The sequence below is a fragment of the Eumetopias jubatus genome, unplaced genomic scaffold (genome assembly GCF_037043125.1).
Source record: "Eumetopias jubatus isolate StellerSeaLion01/CBP00866 unplaced genomic scaffold, mEumJub1_p1.0 scaffold_10, whole genome shotgun sequence".
Lineage (NCBI taxonomy): Eukaryota > Metazoa > Chordata > Mammalia > Carnivora > Otariidae > Eumetopias > Eumetopias jubatus.
In genome coordinates this window covers 45,908,833-45,931,512 of record NW_028274816.1, presented here as the reverse complement: position 1 = coordinate 45,931,512, position 22,680 = coordinate 45,908,833, and the positions used below count along the sequence as shown (strand labels likewise).

Here is a 22,680-nt window from a genome sequence, read left to right as displayed (position 1 = left end):
TCCAAAGGCCACTGATACGGGGAATCCCTGAGAAGATTAGGGCTCTGAATAACTTCTCCCTCCTTGGGGTGGAGGCCACGGGCATGGCTTGGGCAGAGGTGGGGCCGAGCTGAATGGCAGGGATGCAGTTGCAGAGAAAGGACATCTCTAAACGGAGTGCTGCCCACCAGCCACCCCCCGGGGTGTAACCGCAGCCCCCCTCAGTGGGCAGAATCTAAAGATAAGCTTCACAAAGGAATGGAGCCCTCACTCAGATCCCAGGCCTTCTTACCTGACGGTGGGAAGCACACCGGTAGGTTAAAATGAAACTTTCATTCTGTTCTTAAACTTTTCAGAATGAAACATTGCAGTCCAAATACTCTAGGAAATAATGAACAGACGACACAAGACAATTCACTGAAAAAGAAATTCATGTGATCAATAATTTATGAAAAAAAAAGTTTACCAATAATAAATGCAAATTGGAAGAACAGGATACCTGTTTTTGCATATCAACTTGGCAAAGATTAAAAATAATACTTTTCAGGCAGCGCCTGGGTGGCGCAGTTGGGTAAGTGCTGACTCTTGGTTTCAGCTCAGGTCATGAGATCGAGCCCTGTGTGGGGCTCCGTGCTCAGCACGGAGTCTGCTTGGGTTTCTCTCTCCCTCTGCCCCTCGCCCCTGCTCTCTCTCTAAGATAAATAAAAAGAATACTTTTCAATTCAAAAATAAAGACAACTCGGTTTAAAATGGGCCAATATCTGAATCGATATTTCTCCAAGGAAGATACACGAAGGGCCAATAAGCACGTGAAAAGATGTTAAACATCATTAACCATCAGGGAAATGCAAATCCAAACCATAATGAGATCTCACACACATTAGATTGTCTATTAAAAAAAATAATAACTAGTATTGTCAAGGATATGGATAAATTGGAACCCTCATATATTGTTGGTGGGAATGTAAAATCGTATAGCCACTTTGGAAAATAGTTTGACAGTTCCTCAGTTGGTTAGACCCAGGATTAACCATATGGCACAATAGTTCCACTCCTCGATATATACCCGAGAGAAAGGAAAACATAAAAACATCCACATAAAAATGTGTACACAGATAAGCAGCCTTATTCATAATAGCCAAAAAGTGAAAACACTCCCAAATGGCCATCAGCTGATGAATGGATAAATTAATGTCCTACATTCCTTTTTTTTTTTTTTAAGATTTTATTCATCCATTTGACAGCATGAGAGAGCACAAGCAGGGGGAGCAGCAGAGGGTGAGGGAGAAGCAGGCTCCCCGCTGAGCAGGGAGCCCAATATGGGACTCCATCCCAGGGTCCTGGGATCATGACCTGAGCCAAAGGCAGACACTTAACCAACTGAGCCACCCAGGTGCCCCAATGTGGTATGTACTTATAATGGGGTATTAGTCCAGGACAAAAAGAAGTATATTACTGATACCTGCTCCAAGATGGATAAACCTTGAAAAATCATGCTAAGTGAAGGAGGCCCATCCCAAAAGACCATATTTTGTATAATTCCACTTGCATGAAATATCCAGAGTAAGCAAATCTATACAGACAAAGTAGATTTGTGGTTGCCTAAGGCTAAGGGGGAGAGGACAAGGGGTAGGGATTGCCTTTCTCTCTTGGAGGGTAATTAGGCTGGTGACCTGGAGGTCTTGAAGTTTCTAGGGCTATACCTTTGCCCTAGATATGGACCTTAAAGAAAAAAGTAGAGGTTGATAAAGATTCATGCTTACAAATATGCATCAAGTAATTATATCTAATAGCAGATACTTGGAAGCAATCTAAATGTCCCACTATAAGGAAATGGTAAATCGTTTTTTTTTAAAGGCCATAATATTCAGTCATTAAAATCATGGTTTTGAGAAACATTTCATAATAAAGGAAGTTTTAATGTTAGAGTATTACGTGAGAAATTTTGATATACTGTATGTGCCACTGTGCAGGAAAGGGTTAATATAGCAGGCTTGAGGCTGCTATTCTTGGGAAGGTCTGCTTGCAAAGGTTGGCCTCTCCCTGGCACCTGGGAACCTGGCTCTTGGAGTGTTCCCTTCATCCCCTAACTGATAAGGTTAGCTCACCCCCCCCCAGACCGATGGCACAGACCACGTGGTTTATGAGGAACACCTGCTTTCTTGGAGTCTAGAATTTGGTTACGTGCTAGGCAGGGGGTGCCTTTGTGATCAGTCCCCAATAAAAACCCTGGGTGTTGATTTTCTAATGGGCCAACCTGGGCGGTGACATCATACACACGTGGCTGCGTTTTTGTTGCTGGGGGAAGGATATGCTCTGTGTGACCCTTCATGGGAGGGGGAAAGCATAAGGGAGGCTGCTGGTGGATTGCTCTAGAACCTACCCATGTCTTTCCCCCTTGTGATCCAGCTCTGTATCCTTACGAAGTTGCCGTCATATAGCTGTCAGTGCAGTTATATGCTGAGTCCTGTGAGTCTTAGTGAATCTGAATGTGGGGCTGGTCTTGGGAACTCCCAACACTGCACTAATATGAAAAATGACAATAAGCGTGTAAAACACACGGGCAGGGAGAAAACCACCGTACAGTGGCTGTTTTGGAGTTGCATTGTTATGAGTGACTTTTGTTTTCTTTTGATACTTCTCGATATTTTGTGTATTTCCCATTTTGATGTTACTTTTATTTTCAGAACAGGTTAGTTTTTAAAGCATTTCTGTTATATTCAACGTTGTCGTCATGTTTAGAGTGGCTGACCTCTGAAGGGTCATCTCTCATTTTCCCTTAGGGTTGCAATCCTCTTGCACAAACTGGCCGGAGCCGACTGCAGAATCAGAGGGCTGCCTTGAACCAGCAGATCCTGAAAGCTGTGCGGATGAGAACGGGAGCAGAAAACCTCCTGAAGTGAGTGACTGCTGGCTCCATTGCCTCGGTGGGGAGCCAGCCTTTCCTGGGGCCTGTCCGTCCCGAAACTCTCAGGCCTGCCTGGCTTCCTCTCTAGCTCTTGGGTTTATTTTAACTTTGGGGGTCCCCTCCTTGTTGCTGGTGCCTGGAGCAGGCCCTTCCTTGCCTAGAGCTTGATTATGTTCAGGACAAGTATTTTACCCAGCCTGTTTGTGTGATTGGAGATGGGGGAAGCCAATGATCACATTCCTGTTTGTTTTCCCTGCTTTCTATGGGACGTGTCTGTTTTCTCTGTTGCCTAGTGGAGAAACTATGCCCGGTCTAGAATCACTGCTTGGTAACGGATGTATAAAGGAGAAGAAGGCAGGAGGGAAGGAATGGGACATTTCTTTTTTTTTTTTTTATAATTTTTTATTGTTATGTTAATCACCATACATTACATCATTAGTTTTTGATGTAGTGTTCCATGATTCATTGTTTGTGCATAACACCCAGTGCTCCACGCAGAATGTGCCCTCTTTAATACCCGTCACCAGGCTAACCCATCCCCCCACCCCCCTCCCCTCTAGAACCTCAGTTTGTTTTTCAGAGTCCATCGTCTCTCATGGTTCGTCTCCTCCTCCGACTTACTCCCCTTCATTCTTCCCTTCCTGCTATCTTCTTTTTTTTTTCTTAACATATATTGCATTATTTGTTTCACAAGTACAGATCTGTGATTCATCAGTCTTGTACAATTCACAGCGCTCACCATAGCACATACCCTCCCCAATGTCTATCACCCAGCCACCCCATCCCTCCCACCCCCCACCACTCCAGCAACCCTCAGTTTGTTTCCTGAGATTAAGAATTCCTCATATCAGTGAGGTCATATGATACATGTCTTTCTCTGATTGACTTATTTCACTCAGCGTAACACCCTCCAGTTACATCCACGTCGTTGCAAATGGCAAGATCTCATTCCTTTTGATGGCTGCATAATATTCCATTGTGTATATATACCACTTCTTCCTTATCCATTCATCTGTCGATGGACATCTTGGCTCTTTCCACAGTTTGGCTATTGTGGACATTGCTGCTATAAACATCGGGATGCACGTACCCCTTCGGATCCCTACATTTGTATCTTTGGGGTAAATACCCAGGAGTGCAATTGCTGGATCGTATGGTAGCTCTATTTTCAACTGTTTGAGGAACCTCCATACCGTTTTCCAGAGTGGCTGCACCAGCGTGCATTCCCACCAACAGTGTAGGAGGGTTCCCCTTTCTCCGCATCCCCGCCAACATCTGTCGTTTCCTGACTTGTTAATTTGAGCCATTCTGACTGGTGTGAGGTGGTATCTCATTGAGGTTTTGATTTGGATTTCCCTGATGCCAAGCAATGTTGAGCACTTCTTCATGTGTCTGTTGGCCATTTGGATGTCTTCTTTGAAAAAATGTCTGTTCATGTCATATGCCCATTTCTTGATTGGATTATTTGTTCTTTGGGTGTTGAGTTTGGTAAGTTCTTTATAGATTTCGGATACTAGCCCTTTATCTGATATGTCGTTTGCAAATATTTTCTCCCATTCTGTCGGTTGTCTTTTGGTTTTGTGGACTGTTTCTTTTGCTGTGCAAAAGCTTTTCATCTTGATGAAGTCCCAATAGTTCATTTTTGCCCTTGCTTCCCTTGCCTTTGGCGATGTTTCTAGGAAGACGTTGCTGCGGCTGAGGTCGAAGAGGTTGCTGCCTGTGTTCTCCTTTAGGATTTTGATGGACTCCTGTCTCACGTTTAGGTCTTTCAACCATTTGGAGTCTATTTTTGTGTGTGGTATAAGGAAATGGTCCAGTTTCATTCTTCTGCATGTAGCTGTCCAATTTTCCCAACACCATTTGTTGAAGAGACTGTCTTTTTTCCATTGGACATTCTTTCCTGCTTTGTCATAGATTAGTTGACCATAGAGTTGAGGGTCTATTTCTGGGCTCTCTATTCCGTTCCATCGATCTATGTGTCTGTTTTTGTGCCAGTACCATACTGTCTTGATGATGACAGCTTTGTAATAGAGCTGTAAGTCCGGAATTGTGATGCCACCAGCTTTGCTTTTCTTTTTCAACATTCCTCTGGCTGTTCGGGGCCTCTTCTGGTTCCATACAAATTTTAGGATTATTTGTTCGGGAATGGGCCATTTCTGTTGCCAGTGTCCATCCCTCTAAAGAGAGGACCCAGTGCAGCCCCCATGGCCTTGGGGCTCTGGTGGGAAAATACTTATCAAGCTTAGAACTCAGTGAAGCTTTACCTGTGTCACAGGCAGCTCTAAGCCCTCCCCACACCTTTTGGTGCAATGCCAGACGGGTGTGTCAGCTTCCTCTTGTTTATAGAGGGTAGCTTTCCTTCTTCCTTCAGAGTTTGGGGGTAACTCTTGTCAGCCGCATGCCGCCTTCTGCACTGGGTGGTCAACACTGTGCCTGCTGCCCGGCCAAGTGAGAGAGATGCCTCCTGCAGTCTCAGAAAGAGACATGGGGCGCTCGCAGGGGCCTGGAACCCACAAACCTGGAGGGAACCCGGAAACCTGGCAGGATATGGATACTGGGTGTTCCCAGTGGGTCAGCTGCACCGTTGGAGGCCTGGAGAGCCCAGAGGCTGCTCTGAGACTGTTGGGAAAAGCAAATACACCAAACCAGGTGTTTGTAACAGAGCTGCGATACTCTGATGGTCAGATACGGCCCAGTAGCATGATCAGCTCCGCCACAGGGGCTGCTCCCCTGAGCACCCAGTAAAGGTAGGAGGCATAAACTTAGGGCAGCTTCATTTGTGAATCCTTCTGTGTCTGCTTCCTAGGAAAGATGTCTGAGATACTAAGTGCGGGAACAGGGAGATGCAGGACACCATGCCCTGCATATGTGTTTAAAGGATTGGTATGTTTGCTTTTGTGCACGCAGAGACTTTTTCCAGAAAGAAGCTGTTAGAGTCAGCTCGGGGGGGGGGGGGGCAAGATCAGGGATGGGGGTGGAGGTGACTCTTACTTGTCATGTTACTTCCTCTGGTGTCTGGATGTTCTTTTACGAAGTGCCTGAATTACTTTTATTCATTTTTATTGTGAGATCCTGCAAAGGCCTGGAGGATAGTATCACCAACCACCTAAACCTGCCACCAGCTCAGGAACAACAGTGCCTTGTGTCGGCATTGATGTACGTGGGCTAGCAGAGAACACAAGTCCTGGCGTGGCCAGGGTTCTGGAAACCTCTTCTCTGGCTACTTCTTTAACAGGGTAGAAGCTAGGTTGTGACTGGAGGGGACGGCGAAGCCATTATAACATTTCACCCTTATTTTATTTTTTTTTAAGTTTATTTACTTATTTATTTTTAAGTAATCTCTACACCCAACGTGGGGCTCGGACTCAGAACCCTGAGATCAAGAGTCACAAGCTCCCCTGCCTGAACTAGCCAGACGCCCCACGACATTTCACCTTTTAAAATTGTCTGGCAGGTTTAAAAAAAAAAAAAAAAAAAAGAGTCGGTCATTTAAAATGTCTGGCAGTGTCTTTGTCCCCAGAGAAGTCTGGAGCTGGGGACGGTCAGATCCACGGTATAGTGGACCTCATGCATCCGGTGTAGCTTGGGAGAAGCCCCCATTTTGGGATCAGCGGCCCTGGGCCAGCTGAGCTTGCCGTGCTGGGAAGGCTGCAGGCATATCCCCTCCCATCCCCCCCCCCCCCCCGGTGTGATTTGTGGTGGCTGGTTTTGGTTGACACTTTGGTGCGGCTAAGGAGGCAGGCGGGCAGCCTTGCCTCTGTGGCTCCCCAGGAGCGGACTGCAGTGGATTGGGCCGTTCATTCACCCCATAAATGAATTTGCTGAGCACCTAGGAAGTGACAGGCTGTGTTTGGGGTGCAAGAGGAGAAGGCTGCAGGCCCTGCTTTCTGGATGCTTGATCTCCTGTGGGGGGACCTTAAATACAGAGCAGATAAGTCCAGTGATGTCAGAGGTGATGTTTTCTAGGGTGTCGATGAAAGGGAAATGTGACCGCGTGGCACAGCCTTAGAAACAGGCCAGTCAGGGAGGCCCCCTCTGACCAGGGGCCTTGGTGTTTCTAAGGCGGAACCGGGGTGGTTTTGTCTGTCTTGCTTTTTTTTTTTTTTTTTTTTAAGATTTTATTTATTTATTTGACAGAGACACAGTGAGAGAGGGAACACAAGCAGGGGGAGATGGGAGAGGGAGAAGCAGGCTTCCTGTGGAGCAGAGAGCCCGATGCAGGGCTCGATCCCAGGACCCTGGGATCATGACCTGAGCTGAAGGCAGACGCTTAACGACTGAGCCACCCAGGCGCCCTTCTGTCTTGCTCTTTTAACGATAGCAGCAAACAGGCTCCAAGGCCCGGTGGTTCAAGTTCATTGTCAGGTTGGCCGTTAGGGAGCTGGTGGTGGGGGGAGGGGTAGGGTGGGCTTGTTAATGATTTTCGCAGTGACCTAAAAGTTCATAGTGGCCCTTTCTGGAGAATGTTGTGAGAGAGAACCCTAAAGGTATTTATTAATCTGACTCCAGCAGCACCAACGGTTTCCCGAAAACAAATAAGGCGTTCAGCCAAGTCCGGCTCTGGCCCCGTGGTTGTCGCTGGGTGGCTGATTAGGTGGCTGTCCCTGCTGCCGAGGTCTGTGCGCCTGTCTGCTTTCAGGTTCTCGGATGTCCCTCCATGGCCCTCAGATAAAGATAGAGCGTGTGAAGGGGGGTGCCTAGGTGGCTGGGTTGGTTCAGCGTCCGACTCTTGGTTTCGGCTCAGGTCATGGTCTCGTAGTCGTGGGATCGAGCCCCACTTTGGGCTCCATGCTCATTGTGGAATCTGCTTCAGATTATCTCTCCCTCAGCCCCTCCTTACTCACATTCTCTCTCTTTCTCACATAAATAAAATCTTTTAAAAAAAGAGCATTTGGGAAGATGTCCCCCAAATGCAGGAGTGCCCGGGTCCCAGTGCTTACCTGCATTGGTAGGGGGCTGGGCAGGCCCTGTGAGGAGCCAAGCTTTGTACCCCTTCAAGGTCTTCTCCTCTGAGCCAGATCTGCTAAGAGTCTGTGAGCTTCCTGGAGTTTGACTGGAAAGGGATCAGATATTTTAAATGTACTTTTCCAGGCTAAGCAAGGACAATATTCTCTTTTCCTAGCACCCTGCCCTCCCTTGAGTAAAGCTGGAGTGGAAACGTGCCGCTGTTTCTCTGAAACAGAGATGGTCTTTGTGAAATTTAAAGTGTGTTGCCATGTTGTTCCATTTTCACTAACTGGGCCTTTGCATAAGGGCAGGGCGTTTAACGTCTTTGGGCTCAGGTTCCCCTCTTGTACTGGTACCTTTTAGAGCAGGGCTGGCCCCCTCTGAGGCTTACAGGGGCTGGGTGGGCTCGGGAAAGACCACAGGGGCTGGACCTGGTGCTGTGAGGCATTAGGGAGTGGTGGGGACAGTGGCGAAGTGCAGAGCACATGCTCTCTCTGGAGGGGCCACCTGCAGTGTGCCTCAGATGGAGGGGAGGATGAGGGTTGCCAGGTCTGCAGATGTTTTTTTTTAGCAGAAGTTAGGGATCTGACTTTTTTCTCTCCTTTTTTTGTTTTTTGAATCTTCTGAGAGTTGAATTTTAAATATTGGCGCATAGTTGAATGGGGGGGAATAACACCCTAAGGACCAAGTAAACAAGCCCCCCTTGACCTCCAGTTTGTAACCTCTGCTCCAGAGGGTCATGAAGCTCTGGGCCGGGGGTGACCAGGGGTAGTGTCAGCTGTAATAAGAGTGACTCGAGGTTAGTGGCTGCTCACACCGTCAGTTCTGAGGGAGACTGGTGTGTGTCTGTGCTGTGTGGTGTGTGAGCCCCCCTTGGCCTTTGGGGCTCACAGCAACCCTGAGGCCTCCCTTCCTACACTGGCTACACTGGGAGCAAATGCCTTGCCAGACCGGCTGATCTGCTGCCCTCGCTGGGTGACCACAGGAGGCCACCAGCTGGTACTTGCAGGATTTGGGGTCAGATGGGTTAAGGTCAAACTGTTCCAATAAGGTCTCCGAAGCTGGTGCAAGTCTTTGGTGCTTTTCAACATGCCTGTTCCTGGTTGCGGGGGAAGGGGGCAATTTTACCGAAAGACTTGGAAGGAAAAAGTTACACTAAAGCAAATGGAGGTATATGCATCAACATTCAAAATTCACCTGCATCTTTAAGACAAAACACTGGATGTTAAAGAAATTTTGGACTTGGAGCAAAGAAGTAAGCCATTACCACATAGGAGCTTCTTAAGGTAGAAGAGGTCTCAGCAGCTCCAAATTCAGGGAAAGAACGCGTCAGTACCCTCAGGAAATAATTGAATGCAGCCTTCCATCCCCATTCACGCTTGTTGGGCTGATCAGTCATAGAGTCAGTGGGACACCTTCTCATTCTTGACATTTGCAAGTGTGTGCATACTCTATGAAAAACCCAAGGGAAGAAGCCTTTCCTTGGAGGTCCAGGCCAGAGGGAGGCTGTGGAGAATCTAAGTTGGAGACTCTGGGCTGAAACACCCTTCTCCCTCATCCTGGTTGGCCTCAAGGGCTATAACATCAGTTATTGGGCCATAAGCTTCTCAGAGGAGGTTTGCAAACAAGGGAACATGAGAAAAAAAGCCATGTTCTTCCAAGGAGGCCCATAGAAACAATTTGTTGTCGTTTGGAAAGGCAGCCCAGATGCAGAGCACCAGTACTGAGGAGACTGAGGCTCTCGTTTTAATTCCTAATTTGGGCCACCTGATTCTATTTTTATATGTTACCCCAGGCTATTCTCCCAGCCTGGGCACATACATCATATTCAGTTGATTTACCTTCTTTGAGAAGCCCCCTTCCACCAGTGAGTCTGTGAAAAATCATTCTCTGTGCTAGAAACAGCTCACACTCGAGGGTTGGTTTCCCATTCGTCTTTGTACCCAAAGGTTAGCATTGTGGAGACTGACCCTGAAGCCCCACCTGGCCACTACCTTTTTCCAGAGTGACCCACACAGAGGTCCATGTCCAAAGAGCAGCTCATTGATTTGTTGCCAATCCTAAATCTCAAATTGCCAAGTCAAGAGGGAAGAGAAGTGGCAAATCAATATATAGAGGTGGAAAAATCAAGTTGGTCTATTTGGAGGCTCTACAGATATTTGGGCAAGGGTGTAAGTTGTTATATTTAAGTTGAATCCACTCTGTTGCAGAGAACCAGTCCCTCCCAACCCCCGCCATTGCTTCTAGAGAGTGGTCTTTACTGCCATTTGTTCTTACATCAACTGAAATTTACTGAGCCCCCACCATGTGGAAAAGACAATGCCAATTTCCAGGAGAAAGAGAAAGAAATAGAAGGCAAAGGTCTTGTTCTCCATTGTAACTTCTGTATTCTTTGTTAGACATGGGCCACAGTTTGTTTCTGAGCTTCCTGGCAGGCAGTATGAAGTCGGGACTGTGACTCGGAACACATTTCATACCTGTTGGTTCAGACAAAGGCAAACCAGTTGCAAAGAAGAAGCTTTTCCCAGTTTCTTTCCTCGTGTCCTTGTGGACATTATCAGCTAGTGAATCAGTCACCTTCTCAGAAACATCTCTGTGGTGCAGATTTTACAAGCGGCAGATTGTGATTGTGGTGTGTAATAAAATCAATTCATGGCGTTGCTGTGGTATTATAAAAAATAAATATTTGGGGGTGCCTGGCCGGCTCAGTTGGTAGAGTGTGGGACTCAATCTCAGGGTTGTGAGTTGAAGCCCCACGTTGGGCATAGAGCTTAATTAAAAATAAATAAAGACGCTATGCCTGGTTCCTGGCACAGAGCTCCTAGAACCCTTGGAATCTCCTGTCTTCTGTATGCTAATGGGGGGACAGGGCCTTCAAAATGGGGCTTTTAACCAGAAAGACCAAACGTGGTGAGAGGATTAGAACTTACAGAGCCACCCCTGGACTTCCGGGGAGGGGAAGGGGGCTGAAGATTGAGTTCAGTTGGCAATGGCCAATATTTAATCAATTGTGCCCACATAATGAAATAATGAAACCTCCATATAACACCCCACAATGAGGTTTGGGAGGTTCCAGGATGGTGAACACATCGAGGTGCTGGGGGCGGGGGATGATGTGCCTGGAGAGAACATGGAAGCTCTTTACCCCTCCTTGGCCTGTGGATCTATTCCATCTGACTGTTCTTAAGTTGTGTCCTTTAAAATAAACCACAGTAAATGTAAGTAAAGTGTTCTCCTGAGTTTTCTGAGTCATTCTGGCAAATTATCATAGAAGGGTGTTGGGGGAACCCTTGATTTGTAGCTGGTTGGTCACAAATACAGGTGCCCCCCCCAGCCTTGTGACTGGCACTTGACGTGGGGGCAGTCTTGGGGTACTGAGCCTTTAATCTGTAGGAATTGAGTTGAATTGAATTGCTGGACACCCAGTTGGTGTCAGAGAATCAGAATTGGAGAGTTGCATATATTACTCTTAAAAAAATACGCTATTAGAGTAGAATAAAATATATTGGCATATATTGTATGTGTGGCAAAGTTTGGTTTGTGTGACTTTTGTTTTAGGGGTATGTATGTGTATGTGTATACTGTGTTGTGATATAAAATGAACTTCTTCGGGCGCCTGGGTGGCTCAGATGGTTAAGCGTCTGCCTTCGGCTCAGGTCATGATCTCAGGGTCCTGGGATCGAGCCCCGCATTGGGTTCCTTGCTTGGCGGGGAGCCTGCTTCTCCCTCTCCCTCTACTGTTCCCCCTGCTTGTGCTCTCTCACTCTCTCTGTCAAATAAATAAATAAAATCTTTAAAAAAAGTAAAAATAAAATGAACTTCTTATGGGTAATCATGCTTTCGCCCCTCCCCACCAAAATCCAAACCAATGATATTCACCAGACTGAGCTTCGAATATCTCATTGCCCTGCTGGGAAGCCCAGATGTGCATGTGTGAAGATGTACCGAGTAGTTAAAGGGCCAGTGTCGTCCTATTTGCAGCCAGGGTCAAGCATGGCTTTTTCTGAGGAGGCGTGGCATAAGCTTGTGGGTCAAGGAAAAGGATTTCAGTGATGGGCAGAGGAGAGAGAGAAGGGGGAGAATACATATAAACACATCATGGAGAGAAATTGATGAGCTCAAATATGTGGCAAGGTAAGGAGAGCCCCAGTGCAGAGGACAGACTGTAGGGGAAGTGGTTTAGCATTTTACTTTCTGGGGGAAAGGTGAACAGGCGGTGAGCAAAAGCGAGCCTGTGACAGGTGGCTGGATTTTCATCAGCTGGTGCGGGGAAGGTGATCATGTACCATTTCTTCCCCTGGTTAGAGCTCTTGGCTGATGAACCTCAGGTGTCCTCATTCATGAAAGGAGGAAGTTCTAGTAGCTGGTCCGAGGAATGACTGAGGACTTGCCGGGATGGTTCATGGGCATGTGCCCCCCAAGGCCTGGCTCAGTACTTGGTTATTATTGCCAGTGTTACTTTTGCAATGATTCCTAATCCATAAAATGAGGGAGCACCTGTAAAGTCTTCCAGCAGGTGTCCAAAATTCTGCTTTGAGGACTTGGGTGAAGTTCATGCCTTCATACTGCTTAACACCATTCCATTCTAGGGATATATCTCATTTTACTTATCCAATTTGCCAGTTAATGGATATCTGGGTTTTCCCCACTTTTTGCCTATTATGAGTAATGCTACTGTAAACATCACATACACCTTTGTTGGGATATAAATTTTCATTTCTGTCACAGATTCCTAGGAGTGGGCTACTCAGTTGTATGATAAGTTTATGTGTAACATTTTTATTGATTTTTTTAAAAAAGATTTATTAGAGAGAGAGAGCAAGTGGTGGGAGGGGCAGAGGGAGAGGGAGAATCCTCAAGCAGACTCCCCACTGAGCACAGAGTCCAACTCAGGGTTTAGTCTCATGACCCTCAGATCATGACCTGAGCCAAAATCAAGAGGCACCCAGGTGCCCTGGATATTTAGCATTTTTAGAAACTACCCAGCTGTTTTCCAAAATGCTGTGTAATTTACATTCATTCAGCAGTGTGTGAGGAGAGTTCCAGTTTCTCTACATCCTCCCCAACGCTTGTTACTGTTTCTTTTTTATTACAGCCAATCTAGTTGTGTATTGGTATCTCATTATGCTTTTAATTTGTATTTCCTTAATATTGAGTCAAGACATACCTTTTTGTGTGCTTATTAGACATTCATATATATTCTTTAGTAAAATGTCTATTCAAGTCTTTGTCCATTTCATGAATTCAGAAAGTTGCAGGATACACAATCAATATAAGGAATCTGTCTTATTTCTATACCAATAACAAATTACCAGAAAGAGAAATTAAAATAATTCCATTTACAATTGCATCAAAAATAATAAAATACCTAAGAATAAATTTAACAAAAGAGATGAAAGACCTGTACACTGGAAACTATGACACTGATGAAAGACATTGAAGGCACAAATAAATGGAAAGATATCCCATGCTCATGGATCGGAAGAATTAACATTGTTCAAATGTCAATACAGCCAAAGCAGTCTACAAATTCAGTGCAATCCCTATCAAAATTCCAATGGCACTTTTCAAAAATAGATAAAACAATTCTAAAATTTCCATGGAACCACACAAGAGTCTGAATAGTCAAAGCAATCTTGAGAAAGAACAAAGCTGGAGGTATCACGCTTTCTGATTTCAAACTATATAACAAGCTATAGTAATCAAAACAGTGTGGTATTGGCATAAAAACAGACACATAGATGAGTGAAACAGAATAGAGAGAACAGAAATAAACCCATGCATATATGGTCAAATCACTTAATACAAAGGAGCCAAGAATATACAGTGGAGAGAGGATAGCATCTTAGTGATGGGGAAACTGGACAGCCATGTATAAAAGATGAAACTGGGCCACTGTCTTACATGACACACAAAAATTAACTCAAAATAGGTTAAAGACTTGAATATGAGACCCGAAACCATAAAAGTCCTAGAAGGAAACACAGGGGGTAAGCCCCTGGACATGGTGATGATTTTTTGGATTTGACACCAAAAGCAAAACCAACAAAAGCAAAAAAATAAACACGTGGGACTACAGCAAACTGCAAAACTGCACAGCGAGGACCATCAACAAAATGAAAAGGCAGTGGGAGAAAATATTTGTAAATCATCTATCTGATGAGGGTTTCATATCAGAATACATAAAGAACTCGTACAATTCAATAACACAAAAATAATCTGATTTAAAAACGGGCAGAGGGGCACCTGGGTGGCTCAGTTGGTTGGGCGACTGCCTTCGGCTCAGATTATGATCCTGGAGTCCCGGGATCGAGTCCCGCATCGGGCTCCCTGCTTGGTGGGGAGTCTGCTTCTCCCTCTGACCCTAACCCCTCTCATTCTCTCTCTCAAATAAATAAATAAATAAAATCTTTTTTAAAAAAATAAAAAACGGGCAGAGGATCTGAATAGACATTTTTCCAAAGAAGACAAAAGATGGCCAGTAGACACATGAAAAGATGCTCAACATCACTCATCAGGTGGGAACGGCAAATCAAAACCACAGTGAGACCTGAACCTGTGACCATGGCTATTATCAAAAAGAGAAGAAATAATAAGTGTTGGTGAGAACATGGAGAAAAGGGAACCCTCGTGCACTGTTGGTGGGGAATGTAAATTGGTGCAGCTACTATGGAAAACAGTATGCAGTTCCCTTAAAAAAGCTAAAATTAGAACTACCATGTGATCCAGCAATTCCACTTCTGGGTCCTTATTTGAGGAAAACAAAAACGCTCACTCGAAAAGTTATATACACCCCCATGTTCATTGACGTATTATTTACAATGGCCAAGATACGGAAAACAACCTAAGCTCCATCCATGGATGAATGTGTGATAAAGAAGATGCGGTGTATATATACCATGTAATGTTATTTGGCCATAAAGAAGCATGAAGTCTTGCCATTTGTGACAACATGCATGGACCTCGAGGGCATTGTGTTAAGTGATAATAAGTCAGAAAAAGAAATACTGTATGATCCCATTTATATGTAGAATCTTTATTTAAAAAAAAAACTCATCAATACAGAGAACAAATGGATGCTTGCCAGAGTTGGGGCTTGGAAGATGGGTAAAGGGGGGTCAAGAGGCACAAACTTTCAGTTACAAAATAAACAAGTCGTGGGGATTTAATGTATTCCATAGTGACTATAGTTAATAATAGCGTATGGCATATTTTAAAGTTGCTAAGAGAGTAAGTCTTAAAAGGTCTTATCACAAGAAAAAATTCTGTAACTATGGTGGTGACTGTTAACTAGATTTATAGTGCTGATCATTTTGCAATATATATAAATATGGAATTATTATGTTTTATACCTGAAACTAATATAATGTGTGTCAGTTACATCTCAATTTAAAAAAAAAATCTTTTGCCTGTTAAAAATTGTATGTCTTTTTATTATTTAATCAGCAGAACTCTTTATATATTCTAGATACAAAGTCTCTATCAGATATATAATTTGCAAATATTTTTCTCCCAGGCTGTGGCTTGTGTTTTCTTTCTTTCTTTTTTTTTTTTCTTTTATGGTGTCTTCTGAATCACAGAAGTTTTTACATTTGACAGAATCCAATTCGATTTTTCTTTCATGGATTGTGCTTTTGGTGTATAGTGAAGAACACTTTGTCCAGCCCAAGATCATAAAGATTTTCTTCTGTATTTTCTTCTAGAAGTGGTAGAGTTTTAGCTCTTATATTGAAGTCTCTGATCCATTTTTTTTAAAGATTTTATTTATTCATATGAGAAAGAGAGCACCAGCGGGGCGGGGAGGAGGGGCAGAGGGAGTGGGAGAAGCAGATTCCCCGGTGAGCAGGGAGCTGGACACGGAGCTCCATTCCAGGATCCTGAGATCATGACCTGAGCCAAAGGCAGATGCTCAACAGACTGAGCCACCAGGCGCCCCGTCTCTGATCCATTTTGACTTAATATTTATGTATGGGATGAGATTTAGATTGAGGTTTTTTGCTGATTCTGCAGAAAAGAGTTAATCAAAGCAGACCTGAGAGAGCTATCCTTAGAAAGCCTGCTTGCAAGGTTGGCCCTTGGCTGGTGTCTGGAAACTTAATTTCAGGATCGTTTCCACCATTTCCAGAACTGATAAGAGGGGCTCACTGTGCCTGAACTGTTTGCACAAACAGTGTGGTTTATGCTGAGTACCTGCTTTCCCTCTGGGAGTCTGGAATTTTGGAACATGCTAGAGACAAGTGCCTACCTGACCAGTTCCCAGTAAAAACCTAGACCACCATGGCTCGAATGAGCTTCCTGAGTAGAGAGCATTTTACATGTGTTGTCAGAACACTGTTGGAGGAGTTCAGCACATCCCATGTGACTCTCCTGGGAAAGAGGACCCTTTGCGGCCTGTGCCTGGTTTCCTCCAGACCTCACCCCATGTACCTTTCCCTTTTGCTGTAGTAAATCAGAGCCATGAGTACAACTATGTTATGAGTCCTGTGAGTCCTCCAAGTAGATCACGGAATGTGGTGGTAATCTTGGGGACACTGTTGAAAAGACTGTCTTTCCTCCCTTGAAATGTCTTGTCACCTTTGTCAGAAGCAATTGACTGTAAATGTAAGGATTTATTTCTGGATTCTGTTCTGTTCCATTGCCTATCCTTATGTCCGTACTACATTATCTTGATTGCTGTGGATTTATAGTAAGTTTTAAAATCCGATAGCATAAATCCTCCAACTTTGTTCTTTTTCAAAATTATTTGGCTTCTAGATCCTTTGCATTTCCATATAAATTTTAGGATCAATTTGTCAATTTCTACTAAAAAGTTCAGTGGGATTTTGACTGGAACTGCATTGAATTGATCAATTAGGGAGAATTGACACCTTAACAATAGTGAATCGTTTAATGTGTAAACACGGACTGTCTCTCTGTTTAATATGCAGTGTTTTGTAGTTTTCAGTGTACAAGTCTAATGCTTCTTTTGTTAAATTTATTTCAAAATATTTTACTCTTTTTGTTGCTGTTGTGAATGAAATTGTTTTCTTAATTTCGTCTTAAGAGTGCTCATTGCTGGTAGTGGAGATAAAATTGATTTTTGTGGATTGAATTGTATCCTGTGACCTTGCTGAATGTATTAGTTCTAGTGAATGTGAATGCCTTGGGATTTTCTACATACGAGATTATGTCATCTATGAATAAAGACAGTTTTACTTCTTCCTTTCCAATCCAGATGCCTTTAATTTCTTTGTTTACCTATTGCCACTGGTTTGAAGTTCTAGTACAGTAGTGATTAGAAGTGGCAAAAATGGGGCGCCTGGGTGGCTCAGTTGGTTAAGCGACTGCTTTCGGCTCAGGTCATGATCCTGGAGTCCCGGGATCGAGTCCTGCATCGGGCTCCCTGCTCAGCAGGGAGTCTGCTTCTCCCTCTGACCCTCTTCCCTCTCATGATCTCTCTCATTCTCTCTCTCTCAAATAAATAAATAAAATCTTTAAAAAAAAAAAAGAAGTGGCAAAAATGGATGTCTTTGCCTTGTTCCTGATCATAATGGAGAAGCATGTCTTTCACCACTAGTATGATGTTAGCTTTGGGTTTTTTTTTTATTAAAGATTTTATTTATTTATTCATGAGCGAGAGAGAGAGAGAGAGAGGCAGAGGGAGAAGCAGGCTCCCAAGGAGCAGGGAGCCCAATGCGGGACTCGATCCCAGGACTCTGGGATCACAACCCGAGCCAAAGGCAGACGCTTAACCATCTGAGCCACCCAGGTGCCCAGCTTTGGGTTTTCGTAGATGCCTTTTATGGAGTTTTGTAAATTCTCTTCTGTTCCTAGTTTATTGAGAATTTTTATCATGAATCTGTGTTGGACTTTTTTTGTATCTATTGAGAGGACCATGTGGTTTTTATCCTATATCCTATTAATATAGTATGTTACAGTAATTGATTTTCAGATATTAAACCAACCTTGCAATCCTGGGATAAGTCCCACTTGGTTGTGGTATATAATCCTTGTTAAATGTTGCTGGGTTTGGCTTGCTAATATTTTGTTGAGGATTTTTGCATACATATTCATGAAAGATGTCGGTTTATTGTTTTGCTTTCTTGTGATGTCTTCCTCTGGTCTGGGTCAGGGTAAGACTAGACCTCATAAAATGAGCTGAGGAGCATTACCTCCTCCTCTGTTTTCTTACCCATTTCCTTTCCAGGGATAATTTACGGTCTTTTTGGGTGGCTGGGAGCAGTTCTCTTTTCTCTTCTCAAAGCTAATTCTTTGCAGGGGTGTCTTTTTTTTTTTTTAAGATTTTATTTATTTATTTGACAGAGAGAGACACAGCGAGAGAGGGAACACAAGCAGGGGGAGTGGGAGAGGGAGAAGCAGGCTTCCCGCCGAGCAGGGAGCCCCATGTGGGGCTCGCTCCCAGGACCCTGGGATCATGACCTGAGCTGAAGGCAGATGCTTAACAACTGAGCCACCCAGGTGCCCCATTTGCAGGGGTGTCTTAAGATTCATGTCTGGCAGCTCAGTTTATCAGCTACGTCCGAGGTCCATTTACTGGCAGGAGTGGCTCAAGAGAGGCCAGGTGCATCTCGGAGACATCTTACCTGGTCACATCTGGCCCTCACATCCGCAACTGAACCCTCAGAACTTCCTTATGGGGCCTGGGAGGTTTGCTCCCTTGGCAGCTGGGCAGCTTGGCTGAAGGCACTTTTCCCCCCTTCTCTTCTAACAGAGTAGCTACGAACCAGAAGGTACGGGAGCAGGTGCGCCTAGAACTGAGCTTCGTGAACTCAGACCTGCAGATGCTCAAGGAAGAGCTGGAGGGGCTCAACATCTCAGTGGGAGTCTACCAGAGCACAGAGTAAGTGGGGGCAATGCTTCTTCTAGTTACTTTCTGAGCCTCAAAACGTGCCATATCAGGGGATGGTGCTCAGATAGACCTGAGGATGTGGCCAACCCCGCTTTGGGAAGAGAGGGATTGTCAGGTTGAGGATTGAGCATGGTGCAAGAGTCAAGGGATGAACAGATGACGTTTGTTGGAAATACCTGGGGAGTTGGACAAAAAGGTATCCAATTGTCCTCGGACCCTTGCGACATAGTTTTAGGGAAGAGCTGCGTGACTGGGTCCAGGTGAAGAGACGGCATCTCTCACATGGCTGTATCATAAAGATGCCCTGCACGCACCCTTGTGGTTGGATTGGAGAGCCAGCCTGCCAGGTGGGGGCCCACATTGCCCTCCCTTCTTCCTATCAGCCTCATCACCATGCACAGGGCCTGACTGGGTCATCCAGAATTCTGGATAGGACGCCAAAACACATAAACTGCTCGTCAGGGATCATTTACATCAAATATTAAGGGGACCCATGCGAGTTTCCTGAGGAGACACTTCAGAAACGTGCCCCAGTAAATCTTTGAGAGACAAATGTCGTAATTCAGAAGCCTCCCCTAGGGAGTGTTTGTGGGAGGCACGGTATTGAGGCGGGGCCTTCAGAAAAGCTCAGAAAGCCTCCCCAGGGTGAGCTACCTTTGAAAGACAAGTCCATCTTTACGGAGAAATAACTTTGAGAAGCTCTGTGTGGGGAAGTGAGCCTTCTCAAAAGGTACGTGAGTGCCAGGGGAGACTCAGTCAGTAAACAGTCCTGTGGATTCACAAAAGGATGACGTTTGGGAACCCTGAGTCACCTCTGGAGTGTGCTTTTCCTGATCGTCTCCAAGTCTCTGTGTGGCGCGTGGGTGTTTTTTAAGGCCTGAGGGAAAGCGTTAGTGTATGAAACCTCTGCTCTTCCTTCTGTGACATCAATGTGTCCTGGCTCGCTCACCTTTGGGCTCCCAGTGTGGTTCTGAACACCTAATCAGAACCCCAAATATCCGCTGTGGTATTAAATTCTAGCGTCCTGCCCAAAGGTCGAAGTTCTTTGAGTAAGCGAGGCAGGGCCCAACTTTGCTGGTGAATGGAGGATGTTTCATATTCCCACTTGCCGCCCTGGAGTGCGGGGAGGTCCGTCGTGAGGGCAGCCTGCAGAGACAGGCACGAATGCTCCTCTGCGATTACAGAGTGGCTCTCGGTGGCCGGGCAGTCAGTCCCCTGTGCCATCGGGAAGAGTGGGGAGAGAGATGTGCAGGTTCATAATGACTCCTTGGGGTCGCCTCCGCCCCCTTCCTGTTTTCAAAGCAGATTGTTTCTTTTTAAGCACAGTTGATCTTTAAACATTCCTGCGAGGCAGGCCAAGAAGAAACGGTCTGGCTGGGCAGATGAGAAAACACGAGGCTGGAGGTCATGGAGGGAGTTCACGTTAGTGCAAGGTTGGGGCTGGGGTGCCCTGGCTGCTCTCCACAGTCCCGGGGAGAACAGGCCTTGTCTGCAGCCCCAGTGGGATGAGGGCAGGAGGGTGCTGGGGGGCCCAGAGGAGAGAGGCATGGTCCATGCTCTCCCCCTTCCAGTAGGGTCCAGCTTTCCCTGCAGGCTTTGGGGAAGCCACGCACCCCCACGGTTGGAGCTCGCCTGCTTTTAGCGCAGCCCGTGGTTTTCTCTTGGCCACAGAGACAGTTTCAGCTTACAGCTGCATTGTCCAGCCACCCTGCTCAGCATTCCTGGCCTTCTCCCCAGCTGGGCTGAGCGGCCCCAGGAGGTCTCCTGTTACAGGTCAGGGAGCTAAATCTCTGTTTGCAAAACATAGTCCGAGCCCCCTTTACTCCCTGTTGGCCCTGCCCCTGTCCCTAAGAATGTAGGCTCAGGGCATACTTCCAGGGTGACCTGTGGGGGAATTGAGTGGTCAGTTGGTTGGGGGGGAGCCACGTGGGGAGCAAGTAGCCGGCCAGGGCATGACGGGTGGAGCTAGGTGCATTTAGGTGTCCAAAGGGGCCCTGGCCCTCAAGGCCTTCCCCGTGCAGGTGATGGGACACAGAGGGGGATACACCCCATCAGAGGAGGGCCCTGAGAGCCCAGGATTGGAGGGCCGCAGGAGAGGTAGGACCTGCCCTGGTGAGGAATGGGGGAGGAGGGTGGGGGATGGGCGCTGATGAAGGAGGTCCACTGGCAGGGTGGGTGTGCCCAGGTCGGGGAGCAGTGCACACCCCAGGCCCAGACCCTGGGGCACAGGAAGTCCTCAGCATAGTTACTCAAAGAAGGGTGGAGATCGGGACCTAGGTCAAGGTGGTAGGCCCTCATGTGTTAGGCTGCATAGTCCAGAAGTCACAGGGTGCTAGGATTGGGCTTAGAACAGAGACAGGCACATAACCAGAGTCCTCTTTATGGAACATGAAGTAGAGTTTGTGGGACTGGGGTCTGGAGGTCGGGGGGCCCTGAGCTGGGCTGCTGGGCGCAGAGTGGCCGGGATCCTGATGTTCATTACCTTGCGGTATTCCTTATAGGGAGGCATTTACGGTCCCGCTGATTCCGCTTGGCCTGAAGGAAACCAAGGATGTTGACTTCTCTGTCGTTCTCAAGGTAAATCTCAAAGCAATGGACACTAGACTCACTGTTTAAAAAGACAAACTAGGAATTGTGTGTCCCTTGCAAGTGGCCTTAGGCTCAGTGGGCCGAGTGTTAGTTGATTTCAAATAAATAAATGAAATCTTAAAAATAAATAAATAAAAATAAAAAAATAACAGCTTTTTTTTTTTTTTAAGATTTCATTTATTTATTTGAGAGAGAAGAGAGCAAGCATGAGCGAGAGCATGAGCAGGGGTGTGGGTCAGAGGCAGAGGGAGAGGCAGACTCCCTGCCGAGCAGGGAGCCTGATGCGGGGCTCGATCCCAGGACCCTGGGATCATGACCTGAGGCAAAGGCAGACACTTAACCGGCTGAGCCACCCAGGTGTCCCTCAAATAACAGCTTTTTACAGTATCTGGCCTCCTTAACTGTGGGGGTCCCTGGTAAGCAGCTGCTACCTGTAGGCCCACCTGTGCCTGTAGGCTGGATGCTGACGATGTCACAGGCGCTGCATTCTAGGCCTGTAGTTCAGTGGGGGGTTCAGGTGGGAATTGGAACAGGTGCTTTGGTGCAGGGCCCCAGAGAGACCTCACCCCCGCTCCAGGGCCAGGAGAGGTCTCCCTGTGCCTGGGATGCCCTCCCCTTCCACCTCTCCCCAGCCCCGTCATTCTGAGTTTTAACAAATCACCTCCAACATCCATTTAGGAGGAGAAAGGGGACGTGGGGTGGGAGGTAGCGCTGGACTCTGAGCCCCCCAGCGCAGGCGTGGAACCCCAGGGTCATGAAAAATGCTTCCTTCCAAGTATTAGGTTTCTTTGCATAGCAACCCTGTCAGTTGACTCATCTTGGACTACTTTTCGTTTAGAGAAGAAAAAAATTACCCTATGCAGGTTGGGCACTATAAAATCAGTCCTTTTAAAAGGAATCGGTTCGTACTTTCAAAGCTGCTACACTTGACCTCCATCTGGAGTAGAGACTGTAAGTCTGTTGACCGAAGCTCTTTCACTCGGGGCCTTTTTGACTGCTGCCTTGTTTACATCCAGGTCCTGGTCCCTGTCAATTTGGGGTTTTTTTTTGAGTTTGAGAAGGGACATTGATAGTGTCACAGGACTCGGGATTACATGAGATTTGATTTTCTGGGTAGAAAACAACCCAGGAGCTGCAAGCTTTGTGCTGATTATTTCCAGGCTGCCTGAACTTACAGATGTCTATGAGACTCAAGACAGTCCTTGCGTATGTGGAAACGTCTTTAGGGGCTTTTGTAGAGTGGTTTCTTTTTCTTTTCTTTTCTTTTTTTTTTTTTAAGATTTTATTTGTCAGAGAGAGAGCACGAGTAGGGGGAGCAGCAGGCTGAGGGAGAGGCAGACTCCCCGCTGAGCAGGGAGCCCAACACGGGGCTCAATCCCAGGACCCCGAGATCATGACCTGAGCCAAA

The 22,680-nt window shown here is 46.1% G+C and overlaps 1 protein-coding gene across 1 annotated transcript in view; it reads left to right on the top strand.

Annotated features, from left to right (window-relative positions):
- RHPN2 (rhophilin Rho GTPase binding protein 2) overlaps positions 1-22,680 on the top strand; it is a 58,715-nt gene that overhangs the window by 9,587 nt on the left and 26,448 nt on the right. The window contains exons 2-4 of the mRNA XM_028123672.1: positions 2,763-2,878; positions 18,546-18,674; positions 21,185-21,260. Of these exons, the coding sequence (XP_027979473.1) occupies positions 2,763-2,878; positions 18,546-18,674; positions 21,185-21,260 (321 nt within the window). The remainder of the gene's footprint in view (positions 1-2,762; positions 2,879-18,545; positions 18,675-21,184; positions 21,261-22,680) is intronic.